At 46.6% G+C, this 17,028-nt stretch overlaps 1 protein-coding gene across 2 annotated transcripts in view; it reads left to right on the top strand.

The window, feature by feature from the left end:
• LOC307026582 (histone-lysine N-methyltransferase 2C-like) overlaps window positions 1-17,028 on the top strand; it is a 96,867-nt gene that overhangs the window by 58,814 nt on the left and 21,025 nt on the right. For both annotated transcript variants that reach the window (XM_079662099.1, XM_079662098.1), the window contains exons 48-57: window positions 2,907-3,245; window positions 5,364-5,699; window positions 7,085-7,450; window positions 8,790-8,901; window positions 9,897-9,993; window positions 12,827-12,890; window positions 13,005-13,237; window positions 14,388-14,969; window positions 15,980-16,087; window positions 16,447-16,914. In XM_079662099.1, the coding sequence (XP_079518225.1) occupies window positions 2,907-3,245; window positions 5,364-5,699; window positions 7,085-7,450; window positions 8,790-8,901; window positions 9,897-9,993; window positions 12,827-12,890; window positions 13,005-13,237; window positions 14,388-14,969; window positions 15,980-16,087; window positions 16,447-16,914 (2,705 nt within the window). The remainder of the gene's footprint in view (window positions 1-2,906; window positions 3,246-5,363; window positions 5,700-7,084; window positions 7,451-8,789; window positions 8,902-9,896; window positions 9,994-12,826; window positions 12,891-13,004; window positions 13,238-14,387; window positions 14,970-15,979; window positions 16,088-16,446; window positions 16,915-17,028) is intronic.

Here is a 17,028-nt window from a genome sequence, read left to right as displayed (position 1 = left end):
GGCGGTACCGCAGCTTCAGGACTAAAACCACCAGACTCAGGGACAGTTTCAGGACTAAAACCACCAGACTCAGGGACAGTGTCAGGACTAAAACCACCAGACTCAGGGACAGTGTCAGGACTAAAACCACCAGACTCAGGGACAGTGTCAGGACTAAAACCACCAGACTCAGGGACAGTGTCAGGACTAAAACCACCAGACTCAGGGACAGTGTCAGGACTAAAACCACCAGACTCAGGGACAGTGTCAGGACTAAAACCACCAGACTCAGGGACAGTGTCAGGACTAAAACCACCAGACTCAGGGACAGTGTCAGGACTAAAACCACCAGACTCAGGGACAGTTTCAGGACTAAAACCACCAGACTCAGGGACAGTGTCAGGACTAAAACCACCAGACTCAGGGACAGTGTCAGGACTAAAACCACCAGACTCAGGGACAGTGTCAGGACTAAAACCACCAGACTCAGGGACAGTGTCAGGACTAAAACCACCAGACTCAGGGACAGTGTCAGGACTAAAACCACCAGACTCAGGGACAGTGTCAGGACTAAAACCACCAGACTCAGGGACAGTGTCAGGACTAAAACCATCAGACTTAGGGACAGTTTCAGGACTAAAACCACCAGACTCAGGGACAGTGTCAGGACTAAAACCATCAGACGTAGGGACAGTTTCAGGACTAAAACCACCAGACTCAGGGACAGTTTCAGGACTAAAACCACCAGACTTAGGGACAGTTTCAGGACTAAAACCACCAGACTCAGGGACAGTGTCAGGACTAAAACCACCAGACTCAGGGACAGTTTCAGGACTAAAACCACCAGACTCAGGGACAGTGTCAGGACTAAAACCACCAGACTCAGGGACAGTTTCAGGACTAAAACCACCAGACTCAGGGACAGTGTCAGGACTAAAACCACCAGACTCAGGGACAGTGTCAGGACTAAAACCATCAGACTTAGGGACAGTTTCAGGACTAAAACCACCAGACTCAGGGACAGTGTCAGGACTAAAACCATCAGACGTAGGGACAGTTTCAGGACTAAAACCACCAGACTCAGGGACAGTTTCAGGACTAAAACCACCAGACTTAGGGACAGTTTCAGGACTAAAACCATCAGACTTAGGGACAGTTTCAGGACTAAAACCACCAGACTCAGGGACAGTTTCAGGACTAAAACCACCAGACTCAGGGACAGCTTCAGGACTAAAACCATCAGACTCAGGGACAGTTTCAGGACTAAAACCATCAGACTTAGGGACAGCTTCAGGACTAAAACCACCAGACTCAGGGACAGTTTCAGGACTAAAACCACCAGACTCAGGGACAGTTTCAGGACTAAAACCACCAGACGTAGGGACAGTTTCAGGACTAAATCCACCAGACTTAGGGACAGTTTCAGGACTAAAACCACCAGACGTAGGGACAGCTTCAGGACTAAAACCACCACACGTAGGGACAGTTTCAGGACTAAAACCACCACACGTAGGGACAGTTTCAGGACTAAAACCACCAGACTCAGGGACAGTTTCAGGACTAAAACCACCACACATAGGGACAGTTTCAGGACTAAAACCACCAGACGTAGGGACAGCTTCAGGACTAAAACCACCACACGTAGGGACAGTTTCAGGACTAAAACCACCACACGTAGGGACAGTTTCAGGACTAAAACCACCAGACTCAGGGACAGTTTCAGGACTAAAACCACCACACATAGGGACAGTTTCAGGACTAAAACCACCAGACTCAGGGACAGTTTCAGGACTAAAACCACCACACATAGGGACAGTTTCAGGACTAAAACCACCAGACTCAGGGACAGTTTCAGGACTAAAACCACCACACATAGGGACAGTTTCAGGACTAAAACCACCACACATAGGGACAGTTTCAGGACTAAAACCACCACATGGAGGGACAGTTTCAGGACTAAAACCACCAGACTCAGGGACAGTTTCAGGAATAAAACCACCAGACTCAGGGACAGTTTCAGGACTAAAACCACCAGACTCAGGGACAGTTTCAGGACTAAAACCACCAGACTCAGGGACAGCTTCAGGACTAAAACCACCACACGTAGGGACAGTTTCAGGACTAAAACCACCACACGTAGGGACAGTGTCAGGACTAAAACCACCAGACTCAGGGACAGTGTCAGGACTAAAACCACCAGACTCAGGGACAGTGTCAGGACTAAAACCACCAGACTCAGGGACAGCTTCAGGTCTAAAACCACCACACATAGGGACAGTTTCAGGACTAAAACCACCAGACTCAGGGACAGTTTCAGGACTAAAACCACCAGACTCAGGGACAGTTTCAGGACTAAAACCACCAGACTTAGGGACAGTTTCAGGACTAAAACCACCGGACTCAGGGACAGTTTCAGGACTAAAACCACCAGACTCAGGGACAGTTTCAGGACTTTAACCACCAGACTCAGGGACAGCTTCAGGACTAAAACCACCAGACTCAGGGACAGTTTCAGGACTTTAACCACCAGACTCAGGGACAGCTTCAGGACTAAAACCACCAGACTCAGGGACGGTTTCATCCCACAGGCCATAAGACTATTAAACACCTGAGCTCTGTGAAGTGCCCCCAGAAACATTCATCTGTTTGTCATCTTGCAACCTACTTACTTATATAAATATTCACCGCAATAAACCTTATTTCATCTTGTCTTAATGTACATTATTTAATTTAATATTCTGTTCTTGTACATATCATATTCTATTGACTTTTTGCACTATTTTTTATTTTTATTTTTGTATTTCATATATGTCATCATATATGTTGCACTGTTGGAGGAGCTCAGGTCAGAAGAATATCATTGCCATTTCTATCGCCAGCTGCTGAGCATAAAACCTTTGAATTTAATTTCCCCCTCCTCCCCCCAGGTGTCCAGCAGCCCTTCCTCCCGCGCTCCCTCCCCCTGCAGCAGCACAGCATCATGGGACAGCCGTACATCGAGCTCCGTCACCAGGCTCCAGAGCACCGTTTGAGACTGAACTTCCCCCAGCCTGAGACCCATATTCTGCCCCCCAGAGACCCTCATCCTTCCCCCCTCAGACCCATGGGCCAGCAGGTGACTCTGGAGCATCTGAACCAGCAGCAGCAGCATCAACAGAGCCTGGAGAACCTTGAGGAACACCTGGAGGACTCGGCTGTGAAAGACCTGGAAGACGTGGAGGTGAAAGACCTGGTGGACCTGAACCTGAACCTGGACCCTGAAGACGGTACGCTTTTATTTGAATGAGAATACAATACATATTTATAAACTATTAAATTCTGCTGAGTTATATTGACATATTCTGTGTTCTGCTGAAGTTTTCCGGAGTTCCCTTGAGTCCTGTCGAGTTCTGTTGAGTGCTGTCCAGTTCTCTAGAGCCCTGTCCAGTTCTCTTGAGTCCTGTTGAGTTCTCTTGAGTCCTGTCGAGTTCTCTAGAGTCCTTTTGAGTTCTCTTGAGTCCTGTTGAGTCCGCTTGAGTCCTGTTGAGTTCTCCGGAGTCCTCTTGAGTCCTGTTGAGTCCGCTTGAGTTCTGTTAAGTTCTCTTGAGTTCTCTTGAGTCCTGTTGAGTCCGCTTGAGTCCTGTTGAGTTCTCCGGAGTCCTCTTGAGTCCTGTTGAGTCCGCTTGAGTCCTGTTGAGTTCTCTTGAGTCTTCTTGAGTCCTGTTGAGTTCTCTTGAGTTCTGTTAAGTTCTCTTGAGTTCTCTTGAGTCCTGTTGAGTCCGCTTGAGTCCTGTTGAGTTCTCCGGAGTCCTCTTGAGTCCTGTTGAGTCCGCTTGAGTCCTGTTGAGTTCTCTTGAGTCTTCTTGAGTCCTGTTGAGTTCTCTTGAGTTCTGTTAAGTTCTCTTGAGTTCTCTTGAGTCCTGTTGAGTCCGCTTGAGTCCTGTTGAGTTCTCCGGAGTCCTCTTGAGTCCTGTTGAGTCCGCTTGAGTCCTGTTGAGTTCTCCGGAGTTCTCTTGAGTCCTGTTGAGTCCTGTTGAGTTCTCTTGAGTCTTCTTGAGTCCTGTTGAGTTCTCTTGAGTCCTGTTGAGTTCTCCGGAGTTCTCTTGAGTCCTGTCGAGTTCTCTTGAGTCATGTTGAGTCCTGTCGAGTTCTCTTGAGTCATGTCGAGTTCTCTTGAGTCCTGTTGATTCCTGTTGAGTTCTCTTGAGTCATGTGGAGTCCTGTCGAGTTCTCTTGAGTCCTGTTGAGTCCTGTTGAGTTCTCTTGAGTCTTCTTGAGTCCTGTTGAGTTCTCTTGAGTTCTGTTAAGTTCTCTTGAGTTCTCTTGAGTCCTGTTGAGTTCTCCGGAGTTCTCTTGAGTCCTGTCGAGTTCTCTTGAGTCATGTTGAGTCCTGTCGAGTTCTCTTGAGTCATATTGAGTCATGTTGAGTTCTCTTGAGTCATGTCGAGTTCTCTTGAGTCCTGTTGATTCCTGTTGAGTTCTCTTGAGTCATGTGGAGTCCTGTCGAGTTCTCTTGAGTCATATTGAGTCATGTTGAGTTCTCTTGAGTCCTGTCGAGTTCTCTTGAGTCCTGTTGAGTCATCTTGAGTCCTGTTGAGTTCTCTTGAGTCATGTCGAGTTCTCTTGAGTCCTGTTGATTCCTGTTGAGTTCTCTTGAGTCATGTTGAGTTCTCTTGAGTCATATTGAGTCATGTTGAGTTCTCTTGAGTCCTGTCGAGTTCTCTTGAGTCCTGTTGAGTCATCTTGAGTCCTGTTGAGTTCTCTTGAGTCATGTCGAGTTCTCTTGAGTCCTGTTGATTCCTGTCGAGTTCTCTTGAGTCCTGTTGAGTTCTCTTGAGTCCTGTTGAGTTCTCTTGAGTCCTGTCGAGTTCTCTTGAGTCATGTGGAGTCCTGTTGAGTTCTCTTGAGTCCTGTCGAGTTCTCATGAGTCCTGTTGATTCCTGTTGAGTTCTCTTGAGTCCTGTTGAGTCCTGTTGAGTTCTCTTGAGTCCTGTTGATTCCTGTTGAGTTCTCTTGAGTCCTGTTGAGTCCTGTTGAGTTCTCTTGAGTCCTGTTGATTCCTGTCGAGTTCTCTTGAGTCCTGTTGATTCCTGTTGAGTTCTCTTGAGTCCTGTTGAGTTCTCTTGAGTCATGTTGAGTCCTGTTGAGTTCTCTTGAGTCCTGTTGAGTTCTCTTGAGTCCTGTTGAGTTCTCTTGAGTCCTGTCGAGTTCTCTTGAGTCCTGTTGAGTCATCTTGAGTCCTGTTGAGTCCTGTTGAGTTCTCTTGAGTCCTGTCGAGTTCTCTTGAGTCCTGTCGAGTTCTCTTGAGTCCTGTTGAGTCATCTTGAATTCTTTTGACTTTTCCTACTACACTGCAAACTATCTGTTTTAATTCGAATGACGTCACTTCCTGCCTCCTCTCTCAGGTAAAGAGGACCTGGATCTGGGAACCAACGACCTCCACCTGGACGACTTCCTGCTGTCGGGGAAGTTCGACCTGATCGCCTACGCCGACCCGGAGCTGAACCTGGAGGACAAGAAGGACATGTTCAACGAGGAGCTGGACCTCGGGGAGCAGGTGGAGGAGGCGGGGGACAGGAAGTCAGAACTGGCTCAGGTGAAACAGGAAGTTCTGGATGGAGCCCAGACTGAAACAGGATGTGGATCTGGATCAATATCAGGGGCTCTACCGGCTTTCCAGACCCAGGAACAGGCTCTGTCAGCAGGCATGGCTCCTAGGGTTCAGACCCCCATGGCTGGAGGTAAGAAACGTTCTTTTTGCAAATTTCCAAATGTTGTTTCTGTGGAGAAAATTCTTAAGAGAAACTGATGAATAATCCATGGACCATTTTTGACCAAGTTTTTCTTTTGTTATATTTAATAAAGTAATAAAGAAAGTGAATATATAATTGAAATCGATCTCAAATGCGGGAACAGAGCAGCTTCATCCTCAGAGGATAAATGGCTTACTGAAACATTATACAGTTGCAAGAAAAAGTTTGTGAACCCTTTGGAGTTACCTGGATTTCTGCATAAGTTGGTCATAAAATGTTTTCTGATCAGCACGTTTGAAGTTTGCAAAAGAGCACCTGGATGTTCCACAGCACTACTGGCTAAATATTCTGTGGACAGATGAAACCAAAGTTGAGTTGTTTGGAAGGAACACACAACGCTATGTGTGGAGAACAAAAGGCACAGCACACCAACATCAAAACCTCATCCCAACGGTGAAGTCTGGTGGAGGGAGCATCATGGTTTGGGGCTGCTTTGCTGCCTCAGGGCCTGGACAGATTGCCATCATCCACGGGAAAATGAATTCTCAAGTTGATCAAGACATTTAGCTGGAGAACTTAAGGCCATCTGTCCACCAAGTGAAGCTCAACAGAAGATGGGTGATGCAACAGGACAACGACCCAAAGCACAGAAGTCAATCAACAACAGAAGAACATAGGCCTTCTGGAGCGGCCCAGTCAGAGTCCTGACCTCAACCCAATTGAGATGCTGTGACCTCAAGAGAGCGACTCACACCAGACATCCCAAGAGTATTGCTGAACTGAAACCGTTTTGTAAAGAGGAATGGTCCAAAAGTCCTCCTGACCGTTGTGCAGGTCTGATATGCAACTATAGGAAACGTTTGGTTGAGGTTATTGCTGCCAAAGGAGGGTCAACCAGTTATTAAATCCAAGGGTTCACATCCACCCTGCACTGTGAATGTTTACATGGTGTGTTCAATAAAAACATAAAAACATATCATTGTTTGTTTGGTTTTAGCTTAAGCAGACTGTGTTTGTCTCTTGTTGTGACTTAGATGCAGAAATCCAGGAAGTTCCAAAGGGTTCACATACTTTTTCTTGCAACTGTATATTAGAGAGAAAATATCCAACTGGTCCCACCCTTACATCCTCTTAGTTATCATCTAAACATCCCATCATTATTAAACCCTCCAGTCCTTAAACATTTGCTAATCCACCTTTTGCCCTTCCTGAAAAGTAAAGACATGTCTCTGTTAAACACATATAGGATTCAACATACAATTTAAACGAGTAAAAGGCAATCAGAGCACAAGACATCATCTATATATTAAATGATTATGTGAACATTCGACACGACAGTTTCTACATCTAAACGTTTCCCTTCCCTGCTTCAGCTCCGCGGCCCGTCTTCCAGCAGAGACCGTTTGGACCCCCTCCCTCGACTCTCTTTCCCCCCCAGAACCAGCTCCCTCACCCGGGCACCTCCACCCAGAACCAGGGCCCCTTCCTCCAGAACCAGAACCAAAACCAGATCCAAATCCAGATCCAGAACCAGAACCAGATCGAGACACAGATCGCGGACCAGATCCAGAACCAGCTCCAGTTGCAGGATCTGGAGCAGAGGCACCTCCTCCTTCAGGACCAGCCTCTCCTCCTGCAGGACCTTCTGGACCAGGAGCGCCAGGAGCAGCAGCAGCAGAAACAGATGCAGGCGCTGATCCGACAGAGGGGCCCCAACGACCCAGGGGCCCCCCCTATAGGTAAGACCAGAACCAGGACAGAGCCACATACAAAAATAAATAGAGATACAACTTTTTCTTCCTCTGCTTTTTATACTGCTATCACTTATGTTGTGTGCTTTTACCTTTATAACATAAGAACAACATTTCAAAATGTTTCCCCTTATACTTCCCAAACTCTAGCACGTACTCCTTCAAATTAGTTTCTTCAAATGTATAGCATCTGGTCTTCTGGGATCGATTTTGAAATCATTTTTCATGATCATGATTTTGTGTAAAGGAGGTCTTTTTGACCTTACATGTCAAAAAGGAGAGTCAAACCTGTGGTTTACAGTAAGTGGGAATAAAGTTGCCTTAAAAGTTGAACACAAAAAAAACCTGATCATCGTGCAAAACCGGTTCAGAAATAATTGACAAGATCAAAACGTTAAAAACAGCACAACAAGAAAACATGCATAGACACAAATAATAACAATTCAAGGTGGGGGAGGTAATTCACTTCAGATACACTGTTTGTTATATTCCATGGAATGCTCTTAACACCCCGAGCAATGAATACATGAAATGCTTTGACAATAAATACATAAATACATGTCATCTGTGGAAGCCGTAGTTCTGTAAAAAGCACGACCGATCATCTGAGCCGGCTAAAGTAACTGGATGGCCTACCTGCCTGTCAGCCTTCCATCTGTGCACAGACTGATCTCTGCCCTCATTGGTCATGTGCACGTTCGTGAGTTGGAGGAGGGGCTCTGTGAGGAAGTCTTAAGGAAGGGGCAGATTATTTTCGGCTGCGTAGTAGGGTGGTCTAAGCTCCAACCCCCAGAATTCATTCTATTAGTCAAGAAAACTCTCCTGGTGAATGTTTTCCTCAGTTTGACAACATTTACCCCTCCCTCATCGACCTGGAGGTTCAGCCTCAGTTGCAGCTGCTGGTGAGGCAGCCCGGGTCGATGAGGGGGGGTACATGCTGTCAGATTGAGGAAAACATTCACCAGGAGAGTTTTCTTGACTATCATAACGGATTCCGGTGGTTGGAGCTTAAAATAAATGAATTGTAAAATGTACATGGCACTAAGGACCACCCTACTGCGTGCTTTCAGATTCTAGCGTACTCAAGCTGGTTTCTCCATTCTTACCTACCCTGCCTTTAAGGGGACAAAAGAATAAACTAATGAATCAAGATGACATGGTGAGTTTAGGCGACTTGACCTTGATCATATTGTATGAAGTGTATACTACACACATCCATCTCTATTCAACATGTTGGTTTCTGAAGCCCTAAGGCATTTGTGATTTTCTCCATTCGTGTGCTTTTAATTTGAAAGGACTCGTGTTTCTCTCTCTGTGTTTCCTGCAGACTTCGACTCGATCTCAGACCCCATCATGAAGGCAAAGATGGTGGCTCTGAAGGGAATCAACAAGGTGATGACGCAGAGCAGCCTGGGACTCAACCCCATGGGCATCAACAGGTACGCACATTATTTACTTAAAGAGTAAAGGCCCGGACACACCAATCTAACAACAAAGGACTGACACAGACGGACCCGACTGTTGCGTCTCTGCGTCTCTGCGTCTCTGCGTCTCTGCGTCTCGGCCATGTGTCACTGGAACACACCGCAAAGACTTCAGCCGACGGCCAAGAAGCACGTACAAACTGCGCATGCGTGAGTGGCAATACCTCTCCTCACCAGCAGGCGGCGGTAGTGTGTATTCGTCACTCAAAAGAGGAAACAACCTGAAGACAGACTGCGTGATATAAACAAACAGAAACCATGTTCCCTCTCCAGCAGGAGCTCACGGGGCTTTCCCCAACCTGAGTCCAGAGCTGGAGTTCAATCAAATCTCACATTTGCCTTCTTAATGGTTTGTTTGGGTCCCTCACTTCCGTTTCTCTTCTCATTCACTGATTCGATAGCTGAACAGCCAATCGGAGTGATTTATTTCGCCGACTGCCTTTGGCCGAATGCGCCGAAAAGGTGCGGACACACCGATCCGAGTAGGGCGTGTCGACGCTCATCGTCGGCCTGACCCTATTTTTTTAAATACTTTATTATTCAGCTTTTCAAATGTATACAATCATAGACAATACAATATTCTCTGTAAGCCTGCTGTAGTTTACAGTAAGATCTGAAAAAATACATAAAGATCCCTTCTAGACAAATGATGGTCGAAATGAAAGAGACCCTATGCTGCGTTTTGGGGTTTCCCTTTCCTGTAGTTTTAACATAAAGTTTAAAAAGTGACATCACTATGTAACACTCAGGCTCCTATTGGCTAGCGCTCCAACATATTGTACGTAAGGGGGCGGGACATCTCTTAGCCGTTGTCCAATCACAACAGAGCTGCCCAGTGTCACTGTATCTGCTTCTCCTGTTGACATAAATGTCTCTCCGTGCACTTTAATAGATGCAAAATGTATACACCTTTTTCTGTATATTAATTATTGAATGCGTGTGTGTGTCAGGTTCCAGCAGGCTCCAGTACCCCCGGTTGCTCCGGTGGTCCCTGTGGCCCCTGTGGCCCCAGGTCCTGACGCGCCCCCTCCACACATGGTGCTGCAGGTGAGTTACAGCAGATATAAAGTGTGTTTACTTGGGTCCCTCAGTGGCAGCCATGATAAGTGCCGTTCCAATTCCCTAGATGAAAGGAAAGGAGGTTTCAAACTTCCTTTATAACCTCCTTTAGCTTAGGAACCACTGGACCTCCCTAACCGAAAGGAGAGGAGATAATCAGGGTGTCCGCGGGGTCTTAAAAAGTATTAAAAGTTGATAAATCAATTTAGCGAAAATTAAGGCTATTAAAAAGTATTAAAATGTATTAAACGGCATTTTCCAAGGTATTAAGAAGGTTCACAGCAACGACAACATGAAACACCCTTTAATTTACTGAAACGACATGTCGGGAAACCCCCCAAGGCGGCCCCATGCATAGCGCGCCGTAAAATGCTGCTTATTATTTTAAGTTTCGTTGCCTTGCTCCGCTCTGTGGGGGGGGGGGGGGTGGCACTAATCGACTACGGTAACAATAACGGGTCCCAAGGTGGGTAGGTCCGGGGGGTCCAACGGCTCCGTGTGTGCCCTATATGATCATTTTCGGATAACGATGAAATAGCCCCGCCTCCCTCTCCCCACGTCTCCTCTCCCCACGTCTCCTGCTGCTGCTGGGCTGTCAGAAGAGGTGGAGGAAAAGAGAGGCAGTCACCGTTTATTAAATATTATTATATTATTATACAGAGAACAGAGTCGTTATCAATTTGTTTTAAAGCTCAATAAATAACAAGGAAGACCTCTGACCGGCACTTTCCTAATTTTGTACGGAAGATTTAAACTTTAACGGACATGTTGACCGGCGGAATTTTTTTTTTTACGGAAACTGCCGCACGGTTCCCTCGTTCCTTGGAAGAGGCGGAGAGGTGGGTGTTTTTCATCTGCTGGTGGACTACCTGAGAGATACAGCAGGAGAACACGCCGTCCACCGCGGAGAATAAACAGAAGGGTAACCATGGCAACCATGCTCCGGGTTCTTCTTCGCTGCTTTTGGTGTACTTCGGGCGGCAGCAGCGCCACTTACAGGCCTGACATATGTACTACATCGTTTCCAGCATTTCCAGCGGTCTAGTGTGAACGGACACATTAATGAATCGAATGCGTGTGAACGGAAGCCTTTTTTGTGTTTGCGTATGCGTTTTACCGTATGCGTCCTCGTGGGGCCGGGGTCTAAGCCAAACTATATCCGGTCACAGAGATCTGCTATTTTAAAGTAAAGTCAACACATATAGACCCTAAATATAGTCTATATTAAGAACGAGAAAAGTCTTAACATATATATCCTTTTTTGTAAACATATGACAAATGTGTGAGGGTGATGACGTCAGAGCATCGTCCTATGTGCCAGGGCTTAGCCCCGGACAGCCCCAGCCCAATTTAACCCCTGGTATTTGTGAGGGAGCTCCTATATGGCATTACCCCGCTGAAGCTCACCAAAGTTTAATGTATTTCATAGTTCAAAGTTTTGTCAATTGTTTTTTTTATTGGTCAAATACTGGTTTCTAATGGTTTCAGAGGAGTTTCACTGGAATGAAAGAGCACAGAGTACAGAAGCAACAAAGCAGCATACTGCATTAAACCTGACCTTCACAGAGAGGTTGAAGTTCATGTGGAAAGGAGGCTTCAGTAGTCTGTCTGCACTCTGTTTAGTTTTGCTATCTTACAATCAATATAGTAAATGTGAGGTAAAGTGTGTCGCCAATGTAACCGGTTAGAACTCAAAGTTGCGATGAGGTCTTAAAACGTATGGAAAGGGTCTTAAAAAAGGTCTTAAAAGGTATTAAATTTGACTTCAGGATTCCTGCATATACCCTGATAATGCTGCCCCACAATGCATTGCAGCCGCAGCATTTGCCGTCACACAACAGTCGGCCGTTCACGGACACAAACAATTATGACGGAGAAATGATATCATGAAAGTTACGGTGCTTATTAAGTTTTTTAAAACGTATGTGGTAAGTTGCCAAAGTGATTTGTTTTGAACGTTCATCAGTATTATAATCAAAAAGAGAAATATGAACGTTAGTTTTTACTGAAATGATCAAATAAAGTCAACATTTCACTGAGCTGTGTGGGGTTAGTTCATCTTTTAAAAGATGTTTGAATGATGTACACAGTGATAGGTGTTAAGGACTAACGTTTATAATAAATACATTTGTATTGATTTTAAGATCTTTTCATCAATCATACGTATTGGGATCATTTGTATTAATGTGGACCGGAGGGAGAGGGTGACGAGCAGAAGTTTCACTTTCCTTTTTATTTCAATTCCAACTTTGGTCATGAAGAATATGTTTCTCTGTTGTTCATAAAGCAACAGCATCAGAGCACGGTGCAGAGTCTCTAGATGAGTCCCTCGTTCTTATTAAACATCCATGTTGTAGTCCGCTGTATAGAACACTGTAGTTTCCATAGTTTCCCCACAGCAGCAGACGCACATTCAGGACGTCCGCTGGCGCATCATAAACACGTCAGATAGTGAAAGTGCATTCGATTCTCTAAAGTACCGCAGTCTCTTCTCCTAAGTCCTTTTGATTTCTCCTATCCGCTATTCCTTAACCCCGTGACCTTTCACTCAGAGGTCAAGGAATAGACCATAGGGAAAGACCATAGGGACAGACCATAGGGACAGACCATAGGGACAGACCATAGGGATAGACCATAGGGACAGACCATAGGGACAGACCATAGGGACAGACCATAGGGACAGACCATAGGGACAGACCATAGGGACAGACGATGATTTTGGACTATTCGACTGCAGCCTAAGTATTTAAGATGCAAAGTGCTTCCTGGTTGTAAAGTGAGTTCAGGTAAACAGGAAGTGTGTGTTTCCTCTTCCTGTCAGGACGGGAAGCTGCCCCCCCGGCTGGTGAGACCGAACCCCCCCAACTTCAGCCCGGGCTTCAGCAGTGAGTGCATTCATCACAACCTTTATTTAGAGTAACCCAGACCTTCGTATATTTTTCTGTATGTGGCCCTTGGTGAAAAAAGTTTGGACACCCCTGCGTTATGATGCATTTCAGACGAAGCTCAGAGACGACAATACGAGGAGTGGCTCGGGGAGACGCAGCGCCTCCTGCAGATGCAACAGCGCCTCCTGGAGGAGAAGATGGCGGGGCACAGGAAGACCAAGAAGTCTCTGTCGGCCAAACAGAGGACGGCCAGGAAGGCAGGAAGAGAACTCACCGAGGAGGACGCCAACACCATGAGGAGCGTCAGCGAACAGCAGGGGGCGCTGCAGAAACAGCTGGAGCAGGTAGAAAATAACCGACTCAGCAGAAACACTAACACCGACTCAGCAGAAACACTGACTCAGCAGAAACACTAACACTGACTCAGCAGAAACACTAACACTGACTCAGCAGAAACACCGACTCAGCAGAAACACTAACACCGACTCAGCAGAAACACTGACTCAGCAGAAACACTAACACTGACTCAGCAGAAACACTGACTCAGCAGAAACACTAACACTGACTCAGCAGAAACACTAACACTGACTCAGCAGAAACACTAACACTGACTCAGCAGAAACACCGACTCAGCAGAAACACTAACACTGACTCAGCAGAAACACTGACTCAGCAGAAACACTAACACTGACTCAGCAGAAACACTGACTCAGCAGAAACACTAACACTGACTCAGCAGAAACACTAACACTGACTCAGCAGAAACACTGACTCAGCAGAAACACTGACTCAGCAGAAACACTGACTCAGCAGAAACACTAACACTGACTCAGCAGAAACACTAACACTGACTCAGCAGAAACACCGACTCAGCAGAAACACCGACTCAGCAGAAACACTAACACCGACTCAGCAGAAACACCGACTCAGCAGAAACAGCGACTCAGCAGAAACACTAACACCGACTCAGCAGAAACACTAACACTGACTCAGCAGAAACACTGACTCAGCAGAAACACTAACACTGACTCAGCAGAAACACTGACTCAGCAGTAACACTAACACTGACTCAGCAGAAACACTAACACCGACTCAGCAGAAACACTGACTCAGCAGAAACACTAACACCGACTCAGCAGAAACACCGACTCAGCAGAAACACTAACTCATCAGAAACACTGACTCAGCAGAAACACTAACTCATCAGAAACACTGACTCATCAGAAACACTGACTCAGCAGAAACACTGACTCAGCAGAAACACCGACTCAGCAGAAACAATGACTCATCAGAAACACTGACTCAGCAGAAACACTAACTCAGCAGAAACACTGACTCAGCAGAAACACTGATTCATCAGAAACACTAACTCATCAGAAACACTGACTCAGCAGAAACAATGACTCAGCAGAAACACTGATTCATCAGAAACACTGACTCAGCAGAAACGGCTGATTTGACCTGAGTGTGTTTTTTGTTGTTGTGTCTTTTTAGATCCGTAAGCAGCAGAAAGATCACTCTGAGTTGATTGAGGACTACAGGAGTAAACACCAGAGAGCCGGCGGCCCCCCACAGATGCCCCTGCTGCCCCTGCCAGGAAACCCCGTACAAACACTCAGACCAAACACCCCTGGTTGGACCCCGGGGGGCGTTGGGGCTTCGGGGGTTTTAGGGCAGAGAATGCCTCTTATTCTGTCAAATCAGATGCCCCCTCAGATGCCCAACCAGATGCCATCTCAGATGCCCCCTCAGATGCCCAACCAGATGCCACCTCAGATGCCCCCTCAAAGGCCTCCTCAGATGCCCCCTCAAATACCTCCTCAGATGCCTAATCAAATGCCTCCTCAGATTCCTCCTCAGATTCCTCCTCAGATGCCTCCTCAGATGCCCAAACAGATGCCTCCTCAGATGCCCAATCAGATGCCTCCTCAGATGCCTCCTCAGATGCCTCCTCAGATGCCTCCTCAGATGCCTCCCTCCCAGCCTAAAATCCCCTCAGTAACACAGACTCCTCCCATCACTGCAGGGCCACGGGGTCCCCCACCCGCAGCAGCAGGGGCCAATGGAGCTTCTCAGGTAACGCACCTGTAGTGAAACTTGAAATGTAATACAAACAACTAGGGATCGACTGATATGGCTTTTTCAAGGCCGATACCAATTATTAGTAATCAAGGAGACCAATAACCGATGTTTGGAACCGAAATACATTTGCAGTAAAATCAGAAAATCTTGGTGTCAAAATGTAGAATAACATAACTTCTATGAAATGCCTTTTTATGTTTAATGAACTTTTCAACATCTTAAAACTGGTTTCCTCTCTGGGACCCTGAGTAAAGTAAATGAAGTTAAAAATAAAAACTCTAAAACTTGTTCTGAACTTCTGATATTTGAGTCTCACTCATTTAGTAGTCCCAATTCAGCAGCACCAGATTGTGGTGCAGAAAGCAGAGTTGCTGCGAGGCTCCACTAGCAGCCGTCACAGTCGTCCCAGCGCGTCCCAGTTTCTCCGCTGCGAGACGCTACCTGCCCCCCCCCGGTCCCTTTGTAACTGGGAAACTGATAGAATTGGATCATAAGATCGTGCTGTTTTTGCAACTTCAGCATAGGGGATTGGGATGTTTATTGAACTTCGGCTTTCAACTGATTTACATTGGAAACACCGCTCACTGCTGCTGCTTGCCTCTGTCTGTGTCTGCGTTCTTCGCACCTGCCTCTATTCTGAGAAGGTCCCGCCTCTTTGGCTGGTTCCCGCCTGTAGAATCTTCAGTGTTGATTGACACTTCAGTAATATCCTATCAGATAGCGCTGTGGGCGGGACATTGCTCGTGAACAAAGAGTGGTGGCTGCAGCCAGAGAAACGGCCGCATCAGAGCCAGTCGTATCTGCAATTTGATTTAAAAAAGGCCGATACCGATAATCTGTAAAATGCGGAATATCGGCCTCGATAATCTGCCAGGCCGATAATCGGTCAACCCCTACAAACAACAATAGCAAGAGATAAATGTTAGACTATTAAGAAATACAAATCTATAAATAGCTCCAACAGGTGTTAATGTCATGTTTTCTGAACGCTGTGTTTTTTGCAGGTGAACTTTGACGACAACAATCCGTTCAGTGAAGGCTTTCAGGAGAGAGAGAGGAGAGAGAGACTGAGAGAGCAACAGGAGAGACAGAGAGTGCAGCTGATGCAAGAGGTGAGACACACACACACACACACACACACACACACACACACACACACACACACACACACACACACACACACACACACACACACTGATGAAACTGTGAAACACACACGACACTCACACTGAGGAAACTGTGAAACACACACACACACACACACACTCACACACACAAAGAAAACTGTGAAACACACACACACACACACACACACACACACACACACACACACACACACACACACACACACAAAAATACAGTCATGATCATAGTGTATAAAGAGATAAGGAACAATAAGGAACCCTCATATTGCAGAGTTTAAGAGTTAATAAAGTGTTAATAACTAATTACCCCGCTGCCCCCTCGTCAGGTGGAGCGCCACCGGGCCATGCAGCAGAGACTGGAGCAGGAGCAGCAAGGCATGCTGGGAGTTGGAGTCCCTTCAGGTCCTCGGGGGGGCGAGGGCAGTCTCTCTCAGATGCCCTTCTTCAGCTCAGAGTTACCGCAGGACTTCCTGCAGTCGCCCCCCCCCTGCAGACCCCAGCTGTTCCCCCCCCCCTCCTCCTCCATGATGTCACTTTACTCCGATGTTCTGCCCGACGACAGGCAGAAAAAAAGAAGCCGCACCCCTTTGTCTTCTGATGACATCACAGCCCCGCCCACTCCCGCCAGGTCCGACACTTCCTGCTCCACGCCCCCTCGAGCCAGCCTTGACCAATCGGAGTTCAGCTTCTCTGTAAGCCCCGCCCTATCTGGGCTCGCCCCCTCCTCAGAGCTGGAGAGGCAGCTGTCCGTCACCCAGAGAGGCCCCGCCCCTTTAGGTCGCATGGAGGTCAAGGTGAGGTTATATCCCCGTTATTTAAATTAAATTACATATTTTTTATCTTAACATTACAACGTTTTTTTCTACTTAAATTGTATAAAATAGAAATATTAATCTCTATGTTTCTCC

Source organism: Notothenia rossii (genome assembly GCF_949606895.1).
Source record: "Notothenia rossii genome assembly, chromosome: 12".
Taxonomy (NCBI): Eukaryota; Metazoa; Chordata; class Actinopteri; order Perciformes; family Nototheniidae; genus Notothenia; species Notothenia rossii.
Note: the sequence above shows the minus strand (reverse complement) of the source record. Positions and strands in the feature narration are given on the sequence as shown.